The sequence below is a fragment of the Cricetulus griseus genome, chromosome 6, assembly GCF_003668045.3.
Source record: "Cricetulus griseus strain 17A/GY chromosome 6, alternate assembly CriGri-PICRH-1.0, whole genome shotgun sequence".
Classification (NCBI taxonomy): domain Eukaryota; kingdom Metazoa; phylum Chordata; class Mammalia; order Rodentia; family Cricetidae; genus Cricetulus; species Cricetulus griseus.
In genome coordinates this window covers 150330132-150349579 of record NC_048599.1, presented here as the reverse complement: position 1 = coordinate 150349579, position 19448 = coordinate 150330132, and the positions used below count along the sequence as shown (strand labels likewise).

Below are 19448 nucleotides of genomic sequence, written 5' to 3'. Positions count from 1 at the left end.
GTTTAACAGGGAAAATCTTGTAGCAATTCTAAGTTCACATAGACAAAGACAAATCCTAAGGGATAGAACTTACCTTCAAACAACGGTAAAATTCTCCTGCTTTGGGGATTTTGCATCCTATTTCTTATTGTTTCTGGAGGAATGTAACCTCTTCCCAGTAAATACCAAAGAGTGCTGTCATCATCCTGTTCTAATGTAGTTTTATTTAAAACTACATGGTCAAGTGGGTTAATACCAAACTTCAGTTAGAACTAAATTGTACAGCAGAGGAAAGCACAGACTTAAGAATGCCAGCTGAATTTAAGTCCCAGCCTAGTCACTTATTAGCTATATGACTTTGGAATGCTGTTCAGCCATTTTGTTGATCAGTTACTTCTGAGTAATAATAGTACTTAACCCTGCAGCATTGTGCTAGAAAGTACTCAGTTTGTGTTGTTAATATGTGTAGTTGTGATTCGCCTCCTTTTTTTTTTTTTTTTTTTGCCTAGCACCCTATCTTTACTATAAAACTTAAGACTACAAATATTTTTAAAGTAAAATTCAGCCACCAAACAGATTGAATATTCTATTATGGAAAACATTTAGGATTTATTCAATAGCATTGTTGCTGCTGACCTCTACAAAAGAGCTTGGCACTCTGGCCACAAAGTAGTAAATGTATTTAATAATTTCCTACACTTTTGGTGCCTGTAGCTCTATAATTAGTCAAGACATACATTATTCATTCAGTACAGTTTTTTTGTTTGTTTTGTTTGTTTGTTTGTTTTTCGAGGCAGGGTTTCTCTGTGGCTTTGGAGGCCATCCTGGAACTCATTCTTGTAGACCAGCCTGGTCTTGAACTCACAGAGATCCCCCTGCCTCTGCTTCCCGAGTGCTGGGATTAAAGGTGTGCGCCACCAACGCCCAGGCTCATTCAGTACAGTTTTTAAGATTTGTTCATCAGCCATTGTGCTAGGCAGTAGGGAACAGTGTTGCTGATACTGCAGTTGTGTTTCTCATACAGACAGTGTCTAGTAGAAGGTAGAGACGACCAAACAAGAGGAAGCATAAGAGTACGAACAACGACCTGCTGCTAATACATACGAATGAAGCAGAGGGAAGGATGATGGAGGGGGTAGGGAGGGACTAAGCAGGAAAGTTCCAACAAAAAAATGTATGTGTTATAGCCTAAGCTATGAGAGCCATAAACATTTAGAAAAGTTTAAGTAGTGTATCTGGCTGAAGAGATTGTATGATTGAATGACTAAAAACCCTTTAAAGATGGATGATATGATTTGAATTGGAGAGATTTGAGTGAAAGATGCTGAACAGAGGGTGAAAGAGCATTCAGAGATGAAGACAGAGTTTCTGTTCCTCCCAGTCCAGAAGCCATTAAAAACTGGGAGTAAGATACAGAGGGAAATGCTGAGAGATCAGTGAGAAGGAACAAACCACCACCACACCTTACCTCCTTAGCATCTCAGCAGACAAGAGATCCAGTTCCTGTTTCTCCCTGCTTATATCCTGTTTATACCCAGCTACATTACTTCCTGTCTGTCTGTACAGACCTCCAAACCTCTATGGTTAGATAGTGATAAGCTCCATTCTCTGACAGGCTTTATTTGTACAAGCAAGATATCACCACACACAGAGGACAAATTAGAGGAGTGTTGAGGGAAGTAGCCAGGTGATGGTGTTCGGAGCTCAACAGTGACTGAATGCTAATCCCACTAATGCTGCAGGCCTTGCTGATAGACTGAGAAACAGAAAGCGAGAAGACAGGAGTCTGTGGCTCAAGTATTGGTAGAAAACCTGAGTCTTGATGAGAACCTGCACTAGAAAACCGCAGGGGAAAGCATATGTTGAATTCAGGATCTTTTTGAGAATGGAGTTGAATCTAGCCCAGTGCTGTTCAGTAGAAATGAGGGATGAGTTACATAGCTAGTGAGTATTAACAATATGCCTTTTTGTACTAAGTCTCTGAAGTCTGGGATACTTTCATAGATAGTTTGGAGCAGCCAGTCTATGTACAGTAGATCACAGGACAATAGAGAACCAAATCTAGGGAATTCAGTCCTAGTCTTTGAAAATTAGGCAGCCGTGAACATGAGTAGTAACTAATACCCTGGAAGTTAGAGAGATCAACAATATGTAGGGCCAAAGAAACAAAGTGTTGACATTGAGGAGCCAGGCAGATTATAGGTATGGTGGTACATACCTATAGTCCCACACTTGAGAGGTAAAAAGGCATGAGGATCAGGAGTTCAGGTTTGTCCTTAGCTACTTTAGAGTTCATGGCCAGCCTAGGCTTCATAAGACCCTGTCTCAAAAAGGGCCTGGGTTGCAGGGAAAGAACAACCAATCAGAAAATTGGCAGATCAAGTACGCATCAGGTATTTATATCATGATTGCTTGCCATATTCGGAAGAAATTGATTAGTTGGTGTTAAGATAATAAGAAATGTGTTTAAGCCGGGTGATGTGGCCCATACCTTTAATCCCAGCACTCAGGAGGCAAAGACAGGCAAATCTCTGTGAGTTCAAGGCCAGCCTGGTCTACAGAGCTAGTACCAGGACAGCCAGAACTGTTTATGCAGAGAAACCCTGTCTCAAAAAACCAAAAGGAAAGAACAGAATTGTGTTTACTTAACATTTTATAATTGAATGAGGCTCAGTGTTTTTATTTTATTCAAAAGGCAATATTCCTAGGATGTGTTTTCAAAGCTTCATGAAGAATTTATGTTGTTGAACTGTAATTGATTGATACAGCTTTAATTTTATGTTATCAGTATATTAAAATATCCCTCATGTGTTCACTAACCTTTTGTAAACCTCTTGTCTGTATGTAACATGTTTGTTATTACAGATCAGTCTCAGCGAGGTAGCCTCTTCACCCTCTTTTTGAACAATCCTCTAATGGCCTTCCTATTTGTGTCTGGATTGTCAAGCATGCGTAGAGGCCTGTGGGAAAAGTGTCAAGAATATCTTCGAAAAATCAACCGTGACATTGCCCAGCTACTGACCCATTCACGTTCAATAGGTACCCTGCTAATCTCCCTGCACACTTAACAAAGCTTACTGTAGTGGCTTAAATGGTTTCCTACTATAAATTGTTTGGGTTTTTTAAGGTAAATTGTCCCAGGTAGGAAAGTCATGAAGGCTTTCCTTAACTTAGTTCCCTATTGAAGATTCATTTTCACATGCTTCAATTCACTGTCACCTTCTCCTCTACAGATCAGGCCTTTCTCCAGTTTTTTGGGGATGAATTTCTTCGATTGCTTCTCACAAGGTTTGTCTTCTGTTCAGCCACCATGAGGATGCACAAGGCCTTCCGGGTAGGCAGTGAATCATTAAAGATCAAGTTTACCATTTCAATCCATTATTTCTAGTCATGTATTTTATTTACACTAAAGGTTAAGTAGATTCAGAATAATATTCAGAAGAAAGCATGTGCAGCTTTACGATGAGCAGTATTGGGGACATCATGGTGCATGGTTATATCCCAGTACTTGGTAGGCTGAGGGAAAGCCTATCTCCACAAGCTGAAACAAACAGATAACAAAATATTACCAATGCTGTGACACAACTTCCCATTAGGAACATTTTCATGAGCTTCCTGTTTTCCCAGCACTTGAGAGGTGGGGGTCAAAGTTCAAGGTCACCCTTGGCTGCCTAATGAGTTTGTGCTCAGCCTGGGATATATGAGACACATGTCTTTTTTTTTTTAACTTACTTTACTTGGGAAGACTTTTGTGGATCCTGCCAAATCTCTCCTCAAATGCTGCTGATAACAAGTATTGTGATCATTTACCTTTATTACAACATTGTACTACAGAGAAACCCTGTCTTGAAAAAAAAAAAAAACCTTATTTCAGGACTGGAGAGATGGCTAAGTGGTTAAGAGCACTGACTGTTCTTCAGAGGTCCTGAGTTCAATTCCCAGCAACTACATGGAAGTTCACAATCATCTGTAATGAGATCTGGTGCCCTCTTCTGGACTGCAGGCAGACATGAAGACAAAACACTATATACATAATAAGTAAATCTTAAAAATAAATAGAATAGAATAAAACCTTGTTGCTGGGTGATGGTGATGGCAGTGGTGGTGGTACACACCTTTAATCCCAATTCTCAAGAGGCAGAGGCAGGCAGATCACTGAGTTTGAGGCCAGTTAAGTGTAAATAGTGGGTTCCAGGACAGCCAGAGCTACACAGGGAAACTCTCTCACAGAAAAAAGAAAAAAAATAAACGTGTGCTTTGTTTTCTGTCTAGTATATAAATGGATTTATATTGCTTTATTTTAGTAGTGTTCTAAGTGCTGGAGACATAGCTCAATGGTAGAATGCCCCCCTAGTATGCACAATGCCCTGAGTTCAATCCACTGGCAAAATTATGTTTTTATGTATGTGTGTATGTATATAAACATGCATATATATATATATCTATGTATCATATATACACACTTGTGCACCCATGTACATGCATATATGTATGTGTATGTATATAAATATGCATATATATGTGTATTATATACTACATGCATATATGTATATATGTGTGTATTATATATACACACTTGTGCACCCATGTACATGCATGTATGTGTGTATGTATATAAACATGCATATATATATGTATTATCTATATTATATATATACCCATGTACATGCATATATGTATGTGTATGTATGACCTGTTGCTGCAATTAAGCCTTGTTGATTATAGTGTTTGTTCTTTGGTTGGACTGTGTCTCAGTTACTTACCCATTCTGCAAATAATGGACATTTTGGATTATTTCCAGGTGTTTTTTATTGTATAAATGATGTAATAGTAGTTGGTGCATACTTTAATCTCAGCACTTAGGAGGCAGAGGCAGGAGGATCTCTATGAGTTTGAGGCCAGGCAAGGCTACATGGTGAGACCTTGTTTAAAATAACTAATATGGCCAGGTGGTGGTGGCACACATCTGTAATTCCAGCACTTGGAAGTTAGAGGCAAGCAGATCTCTGTGAGGCCAGCCTGGTCTACAGAGTGAGTTCCAGGAGAAATCTTGTCTTGGAAAAAAATTAAAAATAAAAATTAATAAATGAATAATAACCTGATGAACTCGGCCAGGCAGTGGTGGCACACGCCTTTAATCCCAGTACTCAGCAGGCAGAAGCAGGTGGATCTCTGAGTTCTAGGCCAGCCGGGTCTACAGAGCCAGCTCCAGGACAGCAGGTCACACATAGATACCCTGACTTAAAAATCAAAAAAAAAAAAAAGGAAGAAAGAAAGAAAGAGAGAGAGAGGCAGGCAGGCAGGCTAACAAATAAGCAAAAATTAACAAAACAGAGTATATTGGCCAACTACTCTTGGGCATGGGGCCTGCCCTGGAGTGTGATTGATAAACCCAATGACACACCATTGTAGAAAACTGATTTTCCTTTCCTCAGCAGGTATCAATTGCAAATACTTCTTGGTTGGGGTTGGGAGTTTGTCTGGTTTGTACCTGTGCTGGTCTTCTTCATCAGTCTCTGTGAGTTCAGATGTGCATCACCCCTGTTGTATTTAGAGGACACAGTTTCCTTGGAGTGACCCATCACCACTGACTCTTACAGTCTTTTTTCTTCTTTTGCATAGATCCCTGAGGGTGGGGGGGTAGGATTTGATGAAGATATCTTGTTTAAGATTGAGTGCTCCACAGTCCCATTCTCTGCACATTGTCTAACTGTAGGTCTTCATGATATGACACCATCTACCGATGGTAAGGACTGAGTGATGCACTGAACTGAGTCCTGACCAAGTTGGTATTCACGATTTTGGGTTTGGGTTTTTTTTGGGGGGGGGGTTGTTTTTACTTGTTTGTTTGTTTGCTTGCTTTTGTTTTGTTGTAAATGTTGTCTGTTGCAATTTTTGCTTCAGTATGCAACATATATGTTGTGTGTTTTTAAAACACTTTTGCAACTTTTAGTTTCAAAATATTCTTTCACATGGTTTGATTTTTTTTTTTTTTTCAGGCTGGCCTTGAATTTTCTTTCCTACTGCCTCAGCCTCCTGAGTGCCAGAATTATAGGTATGCCCCACTATGCATTTGTGCTTACAGTAAAATGCGCAGAGTTGAAGTGTACCATTGATTATTACTTGTGCTACTACGTGGTTAACATATTGTGTTATTGTAAATACAAACATCTTCTAAGCCATACAACGGCATCATTCCAGAGTATTTCCTCCCTCGCCCTTCTGGTGAGTCTACTAGCCACTACTCATGTGATAGTTTTTACACTGCCTTATGAACTAGAATCACATTTTATAGAATCTTACGTAAAGCCATTACTAAGATTGGCACATTTTGTTTCTTTTATCACTGGTGTTGTAAATTTTAAAGTGTCTCAAGAGAGAAAGACATCATGTGACAGAACTTGGGTTGAGAGGTTTTTTATTGGGAGACAGTGAACAGGAAAAGTGGGGAGGGGAGACCAGCCTCTGGGGACAGGAGAGATGAGAGAGACAGAGAGACGGGGAGGGAGACAAAAAGACAGGCAGAGCAGCAGAAAGAGAGAAAGGAACAGATAGACAGAGAGCAGGAGAGAGAGAAAGATGGGGGGTGAGCAAGGCCCTTAAAAGGGGGAGGTATTGAATGTGCACAGGTGGTGCTCTTAGTGACTGCAACTGAGGACATGTCATGTCAGAACTCCAAGAGCAGGCCAGTACAGATGCCAGAATACTGGCAACTGGCTTGTTTCTTATTCGTTATTTTTAGTTGGTTTTTGTTTTTTGGTGTTTTGTTTTGTTTTATGTGTTTTGCTTATATGTGTATATGTGTACCATATGCATGTCTAGTGCCCACAGAAGTAAGAAGATATCATTTGATGCCCTGGAACTGGAGTTTTGGATGGTTTTGAGCTGCCATGTGGGTTTTGGGAAACAAGCCCAGGTTCTCTACAAGAGCAACAAGTGCTCTTAACTACTGAGCTTCTCTCGAACTCCACTTAGTTCTTTTTACTTCTGAGTAGTGGTCCATTAGTCCATTGTTCTACTATTGATCATCACCCAGGCAGTTGTAAGTCGTTAGCTAGTGAATGAAACTCTCCAGTACAAGTAGAAGAAGTCGTGTGAGTCTTTGCAGACATATTTTGGTTTTGTTTTGTTTTAATTTCCCCACTTACAGAAAAGGCTTTGTTTTAATAAAAGTGTCTTGTTTTATGCTGCCTCACCACTAGACAGCAGTTTGGTCAGCAACTTAGTTTTGTGTCTTGTGTGGCAGCACAAGATCTTTTCAGTTTTGATCTCTTCAGACATAATCATTAGGAAACTCAGACATCACTCCCTTTGTTCCTACCTCTTTGTCCTCTCCACTGACATGACACAGTGTTTCCTATTGTCACTGTTTTACTTTTCTTTCATTGCTGTTTGACATCTGGTATGAGTTGACTTTGTAGAATGTGTCTTCTACTTCAGGACCACTTGCCCCTTCCCACTTTTTGAGTTTTATTGGCAGAAAGTTGTGTGTTCCATTTCTAGAAACTGCAAGACTTTTCTCAAAGCAGGTCATTATCACTCCATGATAAAATGTAAAAGTTGCTTGTGTGCCTGGCTGCACTGGGTGCCATCAGACTACATTCTGACCAGGTGGGTGGGATCCAATCTGCATTTTACTCAGCAGTAATGGTGGTAAAAATCTTCCCATCTGCTTGCTGGCTGGCTAGTTTATTACTTGTTTTGTGGTACTTTATTTATTTGTTTGCTTTTTAATGATAACAAAAGTTTGAAATGTTCAGGAGATTCAACTAATTGAGTTTTCTTTTTTCTTTGGGTCCCTAAGAAATCTTATCTCTTCTAAGTTTACAAAGGTTTTCTCCTAGTTTTTATTTTAGATTTTGTCTTTTCACTCATTTTGATTTCTACTGTAGCATTTTTTATTTATGAAATATTTTTTTTAATTCCTTGTGTGGATCTCTGTCAGGATTTGTATGGCTTTTTGTTTTGGTTTGGTTTTTTTGGATTTTCTAGACAGGATTTCTCTGTATTGCTTTGGAGGTTGTACTGGAACTTGTTCTGTAGACCAGGCTGGCCTTGAACCCACAGAGATCTGTCTGCCTCTGCCTCTGCCTCCCAAGTGCTGGGATTAAAGGCATATGGATTAAACCACCAACGACCGGCTGTATGTATGTATGTATATATATATATGTGTGTGTGTGTGTGTGTGTGTGTATATATATATATGTATATATATATTTTATGGTACAAAATATTGGGCCTAACAGTCATAGAAGTTAACAAATATTTTTGAAATAATTCAGTGTGCAGATGTATTAGGCTGACCCATATTAAACTATATGAAGAGGTTAAAATTGTCACTTATTAGTAATTCTTTACAGAAGCAGACTTGTGATTATACTCTCAGAGGCTGACTTGGCAACATTGCCATATGTTAGAGGTATAACAAGATTCTGCCTAAAAGTCAACAAATAAAAGTTCAAACCAGGGGCTGGAGAGATGGCTCAGAGATTAAGAGCACTGACTGCTCTTCCCGAGGTCCGGAGTTCAATTCCCAGCAACCACATGAGATCTGGTGCCTTCTTCTGGTGTGTAGATATACATGGAAGTAGAATGTTGTATACATAATAAATAAATAAAATCTTTAAAAAGAAAAGTTCAAACCAACAAAAAACACATATACTACTAATAATAACTGACGAGAGGAAAATATTGAGCTACTCCTTCATACTGTCAAACCGAGTAGTTTCTTCCCATAAGACTGTGACACATGACTTTCCTTATTTACCAGGAAACACGAAATTACCCAGAATCCTATCCACAACTGCCAAGGGATGAAACTGTGGAGAATCCTCACCTTCAGAAGCATATTTTAGAATTGGCCTCCATTCTGGATGTTCGAAACATCTTCTTCGAGAATTCTATGGACGACTATTAAAATCCTCTTGTTTAACAGTTTTCATCTTCCACAGATTTTAAATGGTGCAGTTTTTATGTGGTGACAGAGACAGTTACTAGGTTTTTGTGAATTTAGGAACCACCATTTTAAAAGCAAACTGGAAAAACATTCAAACTTTTAGGGTAACTTTTAAAATGTAATCTTTCAAGTCTTTTAAAGTCTCAATCTTGAAATTTTTATTTTTTGTTTTGACATGTGATACTTACCTCCAACATCTACTCCTACATTCAAATAGGTACTATTGCCTCCCTAAGAAGAATAAATTATTTTTACATAATGAGGACAATCCAGAAGTTATACTTGGACCTTTAAATGTCTGGGAAATAACTGTTCATAGTGGTGAAACTGGCCACATGGACTACTGAAAATCAAGAGCAGAACCCTTCTGTAGAGCTCCTTTACACTCCACACTTATAGGTAGGAAACTAATGTACAAAGGGATTTCTTAAAAATCACTGAATTTCATTCAATGTTGTCAAATCTTTAGGATCTGTTTAGGATTGATTTACATTTGGAAATTAAATCTTCAGTTGGAACTTTGAGGTGACAGAGCTTATTTAGAATGTGAATACTACTATCATGAGATTTGTTTGTATATTTTATTTTCTTTGTGGTTTTGAATGCTGGAAATACAAAGGAAAATACTTTTAAAGATTTCAGCCAAAATTCAAGTCATTGGCTTTATAAATCCTGCACTGTCTCCAGTAGATTTCTATATAGTCTATACATTGACGATATTGAACTTTTTAAATGGTGTCTTGATGGATTCATTGATATACTCACTGCACAGTTTCTAATTCTTTTTCATATTCCAGTTTCCAAGGCTTCGATGCCAGAGATACTGTCAATGTGAGGTGAGGATAACTGGGTATTGGGAAAGTAAATCATGAGTTGATTTTGATTTGACAATTTGGAAGTAAGATATTAAAACTCCCTGTTTTTTTATTTTATATTCATGCACAAGTTTTTATTATTAATATTTTAAATAGGACTCAGTATGTAACAAAGGTTTTTGTGTGTTCTTCCCTCTATCTCCTTCATAATCTCAAAGGCACTAGCTGTGAGGGTTCTCCCATCCTAGTTCCCTTGAGTTGCATGGCATTTAAGGTCAGAAATGCATGAACCACGAGGCCTTCTGCCTATTTTCTGTATAGGTTCATGGTCTAACCCTAGTTCCTGGAGAAATGAGGTGGCTGTTTTCAGTACCTCTTTCCTGTGTCCCTAAGGAAATTTTGATGTGGTGTTTTAACCTGGTTACCTTCTCTCACCTAGAGCATCACTTAAGTGTAAATTGTAGCTGTATCTGATCCAGCGCACTGACTTCATGAAGTCCATATTATGCTTGGGTCAAAGATTTAAGATGTTTAATTTGCTGTTAAAATTGTTTGTTTTTTTATTCAGTATTTTTAAAAGCTTAGAAAAAAAGTTACCCTGGAGGACCCTTTCCAGGTGGTGGTTTTTCTTTTTAAAAACCTACTTCCCACCAGGTGGTGATGGCACATGTCATTAACCCCAGCACTTGAGAGGCAGAGGCAGACAGATCTCTGTGAGTTCAAGGCCAGCCTGGTCTACAGAGCAAGTTCCAAGACATCCAGGGCTACAATACAGAAAAACCCTGTCTCAAAAAAAAAAAAAAAAAAATCTTACTTCCCTTTGTTTGCAGAACCATAATGTATGGTGGTTTTCCTTTCCTAACTCTTCTCCTGGACTGTGGCAATACATGAGCATTAGCTATCTGACCTCTGGTCCAGTTCCCTTAAGTGCTGTGCCTGCAGCACACATTTTACTGTTCCCTGTCATTTAAAGTGGCCTGTCCTATGTTTAATCCTTTTCTGCTAAGCATAAGGACTACTTGTTTCAAAACCAGAAAGTCTGAGTGTTCTGATCCTGGCTTTCCTAGTAATTAGCATGATGCCCTCTGGCAAGTAACTTTGTGTGTCTTCTTCTTAGCACTTTTCTATATAAAATAGTGACTTACCCAAGATCCTATTCCTGTCTGTGATTCAAACAGTTGGGAACCTTGATTCCAAAAATGTTGATTTCTCCCCTGTTGCTTCCAGAAAAGTTGTGTGTTTTTAGCACTATAACATCCTTTCCATATCATGTTTAATAAGATTTTTTAAAAAGTCCTAGGTCAGGGCTGGAGAGATGGCTCAGAGGTTAAGAGCACTGACTGCTCTTCCAGAGACCCTGAGTTCAATTCCCAGCAACCACATGGTGGCTCACAACCATCTATAATCAGATCTGGTGTGCTCTTCTGGCCTACATAATAAATAAATCTTAAAAAAAAAAAAAAAAGTCCTAGGTCCTACTTAGATGTTTTGAGACTTACGTAGAGAGACTATCCTTCCATGATCAGAAATATGTGTGTCTTAGAGATCACAGTGTTAATCTAGATTATAACAGGATCCCTTAAACTACTAGTAATGCAATTCCTATATGATAATAAAAGATCTAAAGTGGAACAAAACTGAGGCTGTAGCTCAATGGTAGAGCATTTAGCTAATATTCAGAAATCCTGTGTTTGGTCTCCATCATTAGAGTAAAAAAAAAAAATTCAAAAAGAAAGAAAAAAAAATAGAAGCAATTTTGAGCTGGGTATGGTGATTTCTGTAATCCCAGTCCATAGTTGGCTAAGGCAGGAGGATTGTAGGGTCGGGCTAGCCTAGACTATATAGCAAAAGTCCATCTCAAAAATAATTGCTAAGAGATCTTGGATCTTTTGAGAGCAAAACTACAGTAGGAAATTTGAAGCTTTTTTTTTTTTAATCTATGCCTTAAAAAAACAAAATATGTAGGCAGTGGTGAATCGAACCTTTAATCCCAGCACTAAGGAGGCATAGGCCAGCCTGGTCTACAGAGCAAGTTGCAGGACAGCCAGGGCTACACAGAGAAACCCTGTCTCAAAAAACCAAGGGAAAAATAAAACATGTATTATACAGCTTCGGTGCACCACATTTTCTTTATGCACTTGAACTGTAAACAAAGAAGACTTAAAAATCCTTGCATTGAAGATTAAGATTGTGTTTTACTAGTAGGACCTTGTCTAGTATGCACACAGCCCAGGTTTCCATTCCCAGTGCCACCCTAGCTACATAGAGTGAGCTCTAGACCACGCTGGGCTACATCAGACCCTGTGGGAAAAAACAAATTTGCTTATTTTAAGCCCTATTTAATCTTAGAATTTATAAAAACTTAAATATTGGAACTAAAAACAACAAAGCTAAGGAAGCAACATTTTTGGACTCAAATTGCACAAATCTCTATAGATTCTAATAGCTCCCAGCTTTTTTTTTTAATTTAAACTAGAAACAAGCTTGTTTTACATGTCAATCCCCGTCATCCCCCCCCCCCACTCCTACCAACCCCTTATCCCATCGCCTTTCTGCTTCCCCAGGGAGGGTGAGGCCTTCCAAGCAGGATCTTCAAAGGCTGTCATATCATTTGGAGCAGGACCTAGGCCCTAAGTTTCCAGCTTCTTAAGAATCACTGTAAACAATGGGCAGTGGTGGCCTAAGTCTTTAGTCCCAGCACTCAGGAAAAAGGGGCAGCCTGGTGTACAAAGCTAGTTCCAGGACAGCCAGAGAACTATACAAAGAAACCTTGTCTTGAAAAACAAACAAAAATGAACCACTGTAAGCCAACTAGAAAGCATCAAACTGCAAGATACCAGTTACACACAAAGCAAAGTGAAACACAATGGGGTTTTCTTTCTATATCTGTATATCTCTGATGTAAAGCAGCCACCTTTTCTGTTCTATAGAAGGCAATGCTGAGATGTCAGAAGCTGCTGATTATTCAGTGACTGAACTTCGAAAACACTTTCTCTTTTCAGCCCCCCTCTCCCCAGTAGCTGAGTCTTCTTTCTGTAATGAACAAGAAGGGAATATTTAAGATTTTGTTCTCCCTGTATCAGATATTCAAACCAGTTAAGATAAGGCTCAATCATAGAGTGCTTGCCTAGCATCTGCAAGGCCCTTTGTTTAATTCCCAGTACAATGAATATTCATGCAGGTGAATCATTGACCCCAGCATATTTTTATTAATTATAAAATCAAATATTTTTTCCTTTAATTTTGGTCAGGATATATCCTTTGTATGTGAGTGTTTCCTTCCTAGGAAGTGGTGCTCTGGAAACCTTTCAAAGCACAGAATTGATTGTGCACTTTATATTTTTAACAAAACTGAAATGTTTCACAGTTTTGGAATTGAGGTATAATTTGATCTTACTTGAGGTTTTCCTGACTCAGGGTTTGGGTTTGGAGTTTGGTTTTGTTTTTCTTCTCCGTCATGCAATAGAATTCCCTTAAATGGGTAATGTTACTGAATTTCACTGAAGTCAAGGAAGAAGTCCAAATCAGACATCCGAATCAGCCACAGACCCTTCTGTAGCATTCTTCTCCAAGTTCAATCTGTGTCTGTATCTGAGGAGTGGTTTCAACTTAGTTGGAAAGTTTCAGTTATCCATGCAGACTTATAATCACCCAAATAACCAGAGAATATTCTGGACTGGTGACACATTAAGGTGCCAGTATCTGCAAACTTGGCCACTGCCAGAATCATCTGTCCATCATATGTGAATATAAGACAATATGAATCTAAATCTAAATGCCTTGTCTCCTGGTGATTTGGGAGTATTTTCTGTTTTCATGTTTATTTGGAGAATTTAAAGAGTACTTAGGTTAAGTACTTTTTAGAACTTAGTTATTTGAAATTCTTATTTTTAATGGCATGTGTATATTTTCTGATGCTAAATGCAATCTCTATAAACTTTGTATATATGTGTACATATCTGTAAATATCTTGGTATGCAGTTATGCAGTGTGTGTATAGTCTATACCCATACTCATTGTGGGCTAAATTTATTTTAGTTCTGTGAGGACATCAGAGTGGCATTGTTCATGCTACTATAATTGGTTTGTGGCTAGATCTCATTCACAAGCCTCAATTTTAAGGGGCTTGTGTTGAGATAAAATGGACTCCTTTAGAGTTGATATTAGGATATTAAGAAAAGGCTGCATATTCTCAAGTTTAAGGTCATCTACAAACTACAATTTAAATTGCTAGAAACCCTGAAAACATAAGTTTGGGAAACTGAGACACCAACAGGGTCTTAATTTTATTAGTCCATTATTTTTCTTAGCCCATATTTCAGTGGTACTATTGAGCGGAAAAGTGTTTATATACTAGGACCTTGGGGCTACTGAAAACATTTGAAAATAGGAAATGGCTTTTAAGTAAAAGAAATACCTGTTTATCATTTTGATATCTGATGTTAAATTTTAATTTTTTAATATATGCTCGTGTATGTGTGTCTCTGTGAGGCAAAAGAATGGGCACTAGCTAAGGAAGGCCGAACCTCATGGATTGGACAGAGAGGCGCTGGATTGTTGATGAGTAAGTCTGCTGAAGTAGACTTTCCATACTGCAATTGCATATCAAAGATGATTCTGTTCATCCGAAAAAAAAATGCTCCCAGCAAATTCAGTGCCTCCCCTTTCATTCCTGAATTCTCTGGGAATATTTTTGCTCTGCAATTTAACCATATATTTACACTCTCACAGTCTAGGTAGATTTCTTATGAAGTGCCCGAGCAGCTAAGAAACTTTAGACTTTCAGTTAAGCACCGTGTGTGTGTGTGTGTGTGTGTGTGTGTGTGTGTGTGTGTGTGTGTGTGTGTGTGTAAGTACATCTGTAATCCCAGATATATATATATATAATATATATATATAATATATATAATATTTATTATTTTTATTATTTTTTTTTTTTTTTGGTTTTTCGAGGCAGGGTTTCTCTGTGGCTTTGGAGGCTGTCCTGGAACTAGCTCTTGTAGACCAGGCTGGTCTCGAACTCACAGAGATCTTCTAGCCTCTGCCTCCCGAGTGCTGGGACTAAAGGCGTGCACCACCAACTCCTGGCATGTAATCCCAGTTCTTAAAAAAAGGAAGTAGGTGAATTAAGAGTTCAAGGCCAGCTTCTGCTGCATAGTAAGTTCAGAGACAGAGCATGGGCTGCAGGAGACCCTGGCTCCAAAATTATAACAGAAAGACTTGTTGGGGACAGTAACATTATAGAAAATATGTTCAGTGCCAGTTTGTGAATGTTTGGAATATTGCAGCGTAGTATATCTTTAGTTCATGTGTTATTTGCATGAATGAATATAAAGGATTTTTAAACACACTTGTGTATTGTCATTGAAAAGAGTTGCTATTTCTGCATTGTAAAGTATAAACTGCAAGGCACCTTTCTACTCCATTCTTCAAAAAACCAAACCTCTCTTATTAACATTAAATTTGTTTTAAGGAGAAAAAGTCCGTTCAAGTCAATTCTACCAAAAAAAAAAGTCAATTCTACCACTTCTAAAATTATTTCATTTGCCTCCCCATTGTTAATAAAGCAGCCAGCTTTTCATAACACTTTACAATTATGCTCTTATCTTTTTCTTGAAATATATTAACATGAATTAGTGTGGTTTTTTTCTGAGAAATCCTTCAAAAAAAATGTTCACAAACTGTAATGTTGGTTAAGCAACATTAAGCAGGTAGTAGATCATATGTTGAAACTAGGATCTGGTGAGATGGCTCAGCAGTTAAGAGCACCTCTTTTTGTTTGTTTGTTTTTGAGACAGACTATGTAGTACTGGCTGTCCTAAGCTGGCCTTGAACTCACAGAGATCGTTCTACCTCTGCCTCCTAAGGGCTAGGATTAAAGTCATACACCATCATGCCTGACCAAGAGGCCTCTTAAAGAAAACCTGGGTTTCATTCCTAACACCCACATGGCTGCTCGAGACAACCTTCAGTTCTAGGGCATCTGACAACCTCTTCTGGCCTTTGTGAACGCTGCATGCAGGTGACGCATAGACATATATGCAGGCAAAAGACTGACACCTAAATCTTTAAAGCATAGTAGGTAAACTTCTGTCCCAGTTACAAAGCTGGTAACTTTGCAGTTGAATAAAATACGAATTGCTGAGAAAACTAAGCCTTTCCCCACATTCTTTTGGATGCTTATGTACTGATGTTGTACACATAAGTCAACTCTAAGTCTTTTCATGAATACTGGGCCACTTAATGTAATGAAAATAAAAAATTGATTCATCGTCCTTAGGCTAGGCCTTCCAAACATAAACCCATACTTAATCCCATTTTCCTGAGTGCTGAGCACAAGAAGTTAATTTTCAATATGCTTTGTATTTAATGGAGTATGATTTATGTGTGGATGGGATAATTGCCTGCTTATAAGAAAGGAATGATACAGAAGAACATATGATTAGGTAAGCTTAAATGTATTAAATATGACTAATGTGGTACCATTGAAGTACCATTGGAATTCTGTAACTATGTTTTCTTAAGTGAAAAATCAGTATAGAATTCCATTTTTACACAACAGTGTTAATTATTCAGAACTGTAACACCATTTCACAATTTTGAGATATCTTTATTTCTTTCTGTGGCTTTAAATTTTGGTTTTGCCTTAGCAGACTACTCAATGCAGTGGTTTGCATTGTGTTGTGTCACATATTGTGACAGTAGATTTGGAGTCTTAAAAACAATTTAAAGTACATTGCATTGTACAGATTTGCTCACAGACTGACTCTGAATTTGGTCACAGAACAGTCTACAAATTGCAAATATTTTTCCTTTAAGTGGACAATTCTAGTCTGTCTCCTAAGACAAACATCTTTTTAGATATATTGTTTGTGGCAATATCACTAATTTCAGATTTCAGGGTTTATTTTTCTCGCAGACTTACGAAATGGAAAATTAATGGACTGAGTTACATCACTTTCAAATTAAAGAAAGGGATTATGGCTAGTTGTTATAGGTCTTCAGTACAAGGTATTTAAATTTTTATGTTTTGTGTATTATCACTGTTTTTTGTTTTGTTTTGTTTTGTTTTTGTTTGTTTTTTCTTTTTTTCTGGGAGCTGAGGACTGAACCCAGGGACTTGCACTTGCTAGGCAATCACTCTACCACTGAACTCTTGAGTAGACCATAAATCCCCAATCCCTTATCACTTTTTGTTGTCATTGTTTTCCTCATTTAAAACTGTCATGAATCTCCACTAGTCTCTGGTTCAAGACATTACAATTTGAACCATGAATTTTAACATGAAACTAGCATATATATCCATTATAGGCACCTTTAATCCCAGCATTCAGGAGGCAGAGGACAATCAGGGCCACACAGAGAATCCTTGTCTCGGACCCCCCCACCCCCACCTACCACCCCACCCCCACCTCAGCAAAAAGAAGTTAGAAAATGTCAAATGATGTTACCACTTTCCCCAGTAAACATTTTTGAACCACTGTATGTTTTCAAAAATTTAACCCCAGTTCTCTTTTTAATGCCTTTAATTTTAATAAGCCTTGATCTTCAACTGGAGTCCTGTATGCTCTGGGATTCTTTCAATTCAGGCTGAAAGGTCTTACATACGAAGAAATGCAGATTAAGTGTCCTAACATATTCTTAGTAGAGATTACAAGGGAAGTAACTTCCCCACACAAGTTACCCTCACTTGTAGCACCAATATAAGTAGTAGTTGCATTTGTCACTGAATCACATGAAGTAGTTAGAAGTTATTTATTTTACAGTGTTGTAAAGATTAGTATAATTTCACAGAACTTGTTATTTTCTGAGCAGTTTCCTCTTTAAGACTGTTAATTAGCCTTGTTCAAAGTATCGCTAAAGGTTAATTTAATCAAGTAAAAAATTTTTAAAGTTGTCTAATCTTCTTTACCCTAAAAATAATGGTGAAACTATTGTCTACATTGTTAGTCAGAAATGCACTTGTTGAAATCATAGCAGAAACTATACTTGACTTACTAGTAGTATGGAACACTTTATTTTTAAAAAATGTGCTTGTCTGTAACTGAAATGTTATAGAATTGTAACACTATAGAGATTATAGAGTTATATTTCTTAGCTCTCAAGAGATTGAAGCACAATTTTCATGTAACAATCCCTATCCAAGTGCTCTCAGTCGTCTCTCTAGTTGTTTACAGATCACTATCATCCTTGGGACAGTCTTGTTCATTTGTATTAAAATTGGATATGTGAGTTAATACTTTAGAATTAATCTGTCAGTCAGCTAGCTCTGTTATATAGTAAACTGTTGGATTCACAAAATTTATGTGTTGAGGGTAAATTCTGAAGAGACTGTTACTGTAGTGACTAAGGGAAAAATTATACATCATTTGACTTGAACATTTGTGTTGTTGTAAGTCTTGTCTGTTGGTGTTTCTAAATTGCTTAAACCATGCAGTCTCTTAAGGTTTTTTGTTTTGTTCTTTTCCAGCAGTCATTTTCTGCTCTTGTCTGTTATAATTAACATTTTATAGACCTTAGATATTGACAAGTTCTTGAACATATTCATGAAGGATGCAAGCCTTTCACTTCTTCACTCCATGAATTTCTGAGTAAACACTGTGATTCTGCAGAGCAGATTCTGTAGGCATTGCAATGTACTTTCCTGTTACACAGTGCCTATCACTTGAGGGCACTTAAAACTAGAAGATGGAAAGTAAAATGTTGTTTTGATGTTTGCTAAATAACAAGATTACAGAATATTTGTGGTCAGTGTAATAAAGAACTTTGCATTGATGTTCTCTAGGAATGTGTATAGATTCAAGTGTGAACTCTTGTAAATGAATTTTGTATCTTGAATCACGTATATATTAAGTGTATCATTAATATAAAAAGTAAACATTATTTGCTTAAAGTTTTGTGTATTCCTTTGGTATTGTTGACAGCTGTTTCCTTGTTTGGGGTTATACCTCAGGTGCTTTTAGCTGTCTGCTGAGTTAGCGAATCACGCTTAGAATGCTTTTTTTTTTTTTGGTGTGTGTGGGGGGGGGCGGTTCCGAGACGGTTTCTCTGTGGCTTTGGAGGCTGTCCTGGAACTGGCTGGCTCTGTAGACCATGCTGGTCTTGAACTCAACTGCCTCTGCCTCCGGAGTGCTGGGACTAAAGGCGCCCGGTATAGACTTGAGAATACTGATTTTATTTTATCCCTGCCTGGTGGCTACAACTAGGACATAGAGAAGTGTAAGAATAGACGGAATCAACAAACCCTAGGCAGGACTGACGTTCCTTTAATATGGAACGCTTGGCTTGGAATTGAGGAATATAGAAGTCTTGGGCAGAGCACGGATAATGAATGAGGTTCTAGAAACTTTCAGTTGTATGAAATGTGTGATCAACAGGAGCTCCGACGCTAAAGTTTAAACCCGGGTAACACTGTTACAAGGTGCGCCCTGTAGTTTTTGGAGCGGTTTCCTGTAGCCCCTGAGTACTGCCTGCCTCGGGGTTACTCCCACTTCAGAAGCGAAGCTCTTGACCTTCGAAGGCAGCCCAGCTGCGATGCGGGGCTGCACTTAGTAGGGCGGCAGTAGCGGGCAGCCAATGAAGAAGCACCCGCTCCCAGCTGCCGGTCAAGCCCAACGGCCCAGGAACCTCAACCGCGCTCTGCGAAGTTGCGCATGCGCAAGCGGAGAACGCCCCCCTGACGCACAACCACTTCCGGC

General features: G+C 38.3%; 1 protein-coding gene across 12 annotated transcripts in view; it reads left to right on the top strand.

Moving 5' to 3' along the window:
• The window catches only part of Scai (suppressor of cancer cell invasion), a 118151-nt gene extending 106679 nt beyond the window's left edge, over window positions 1–11472 (top strand). For 11 of the 12 annotated variants that reach the window (XM_027423639.2, XM_035446262.1, XM_035446261.1 and 8 more), the window contains 3 exons: window positions 2845–3018; window positions 3213–3313; window positions 8750–11472. In XM_027423639.2, coding sequence (XP_027279440.1) covers window positions 2845–3018; window positions 3213–3313; window positions 8750–8896 — 422 coding nt within the window. In that variant the 3' untranslated portion in view covers window positions 8897–11472. The remainder of the gene's footprint in view (window positions 1–2844; window positions 3019–3212; window positions 3314–8749) is intronic. The other variant, XR_004770468.1, reaches the window with a different exon arrangement.
• Window positions 11473–19448: the final 7976 nt, after the last annotated feature.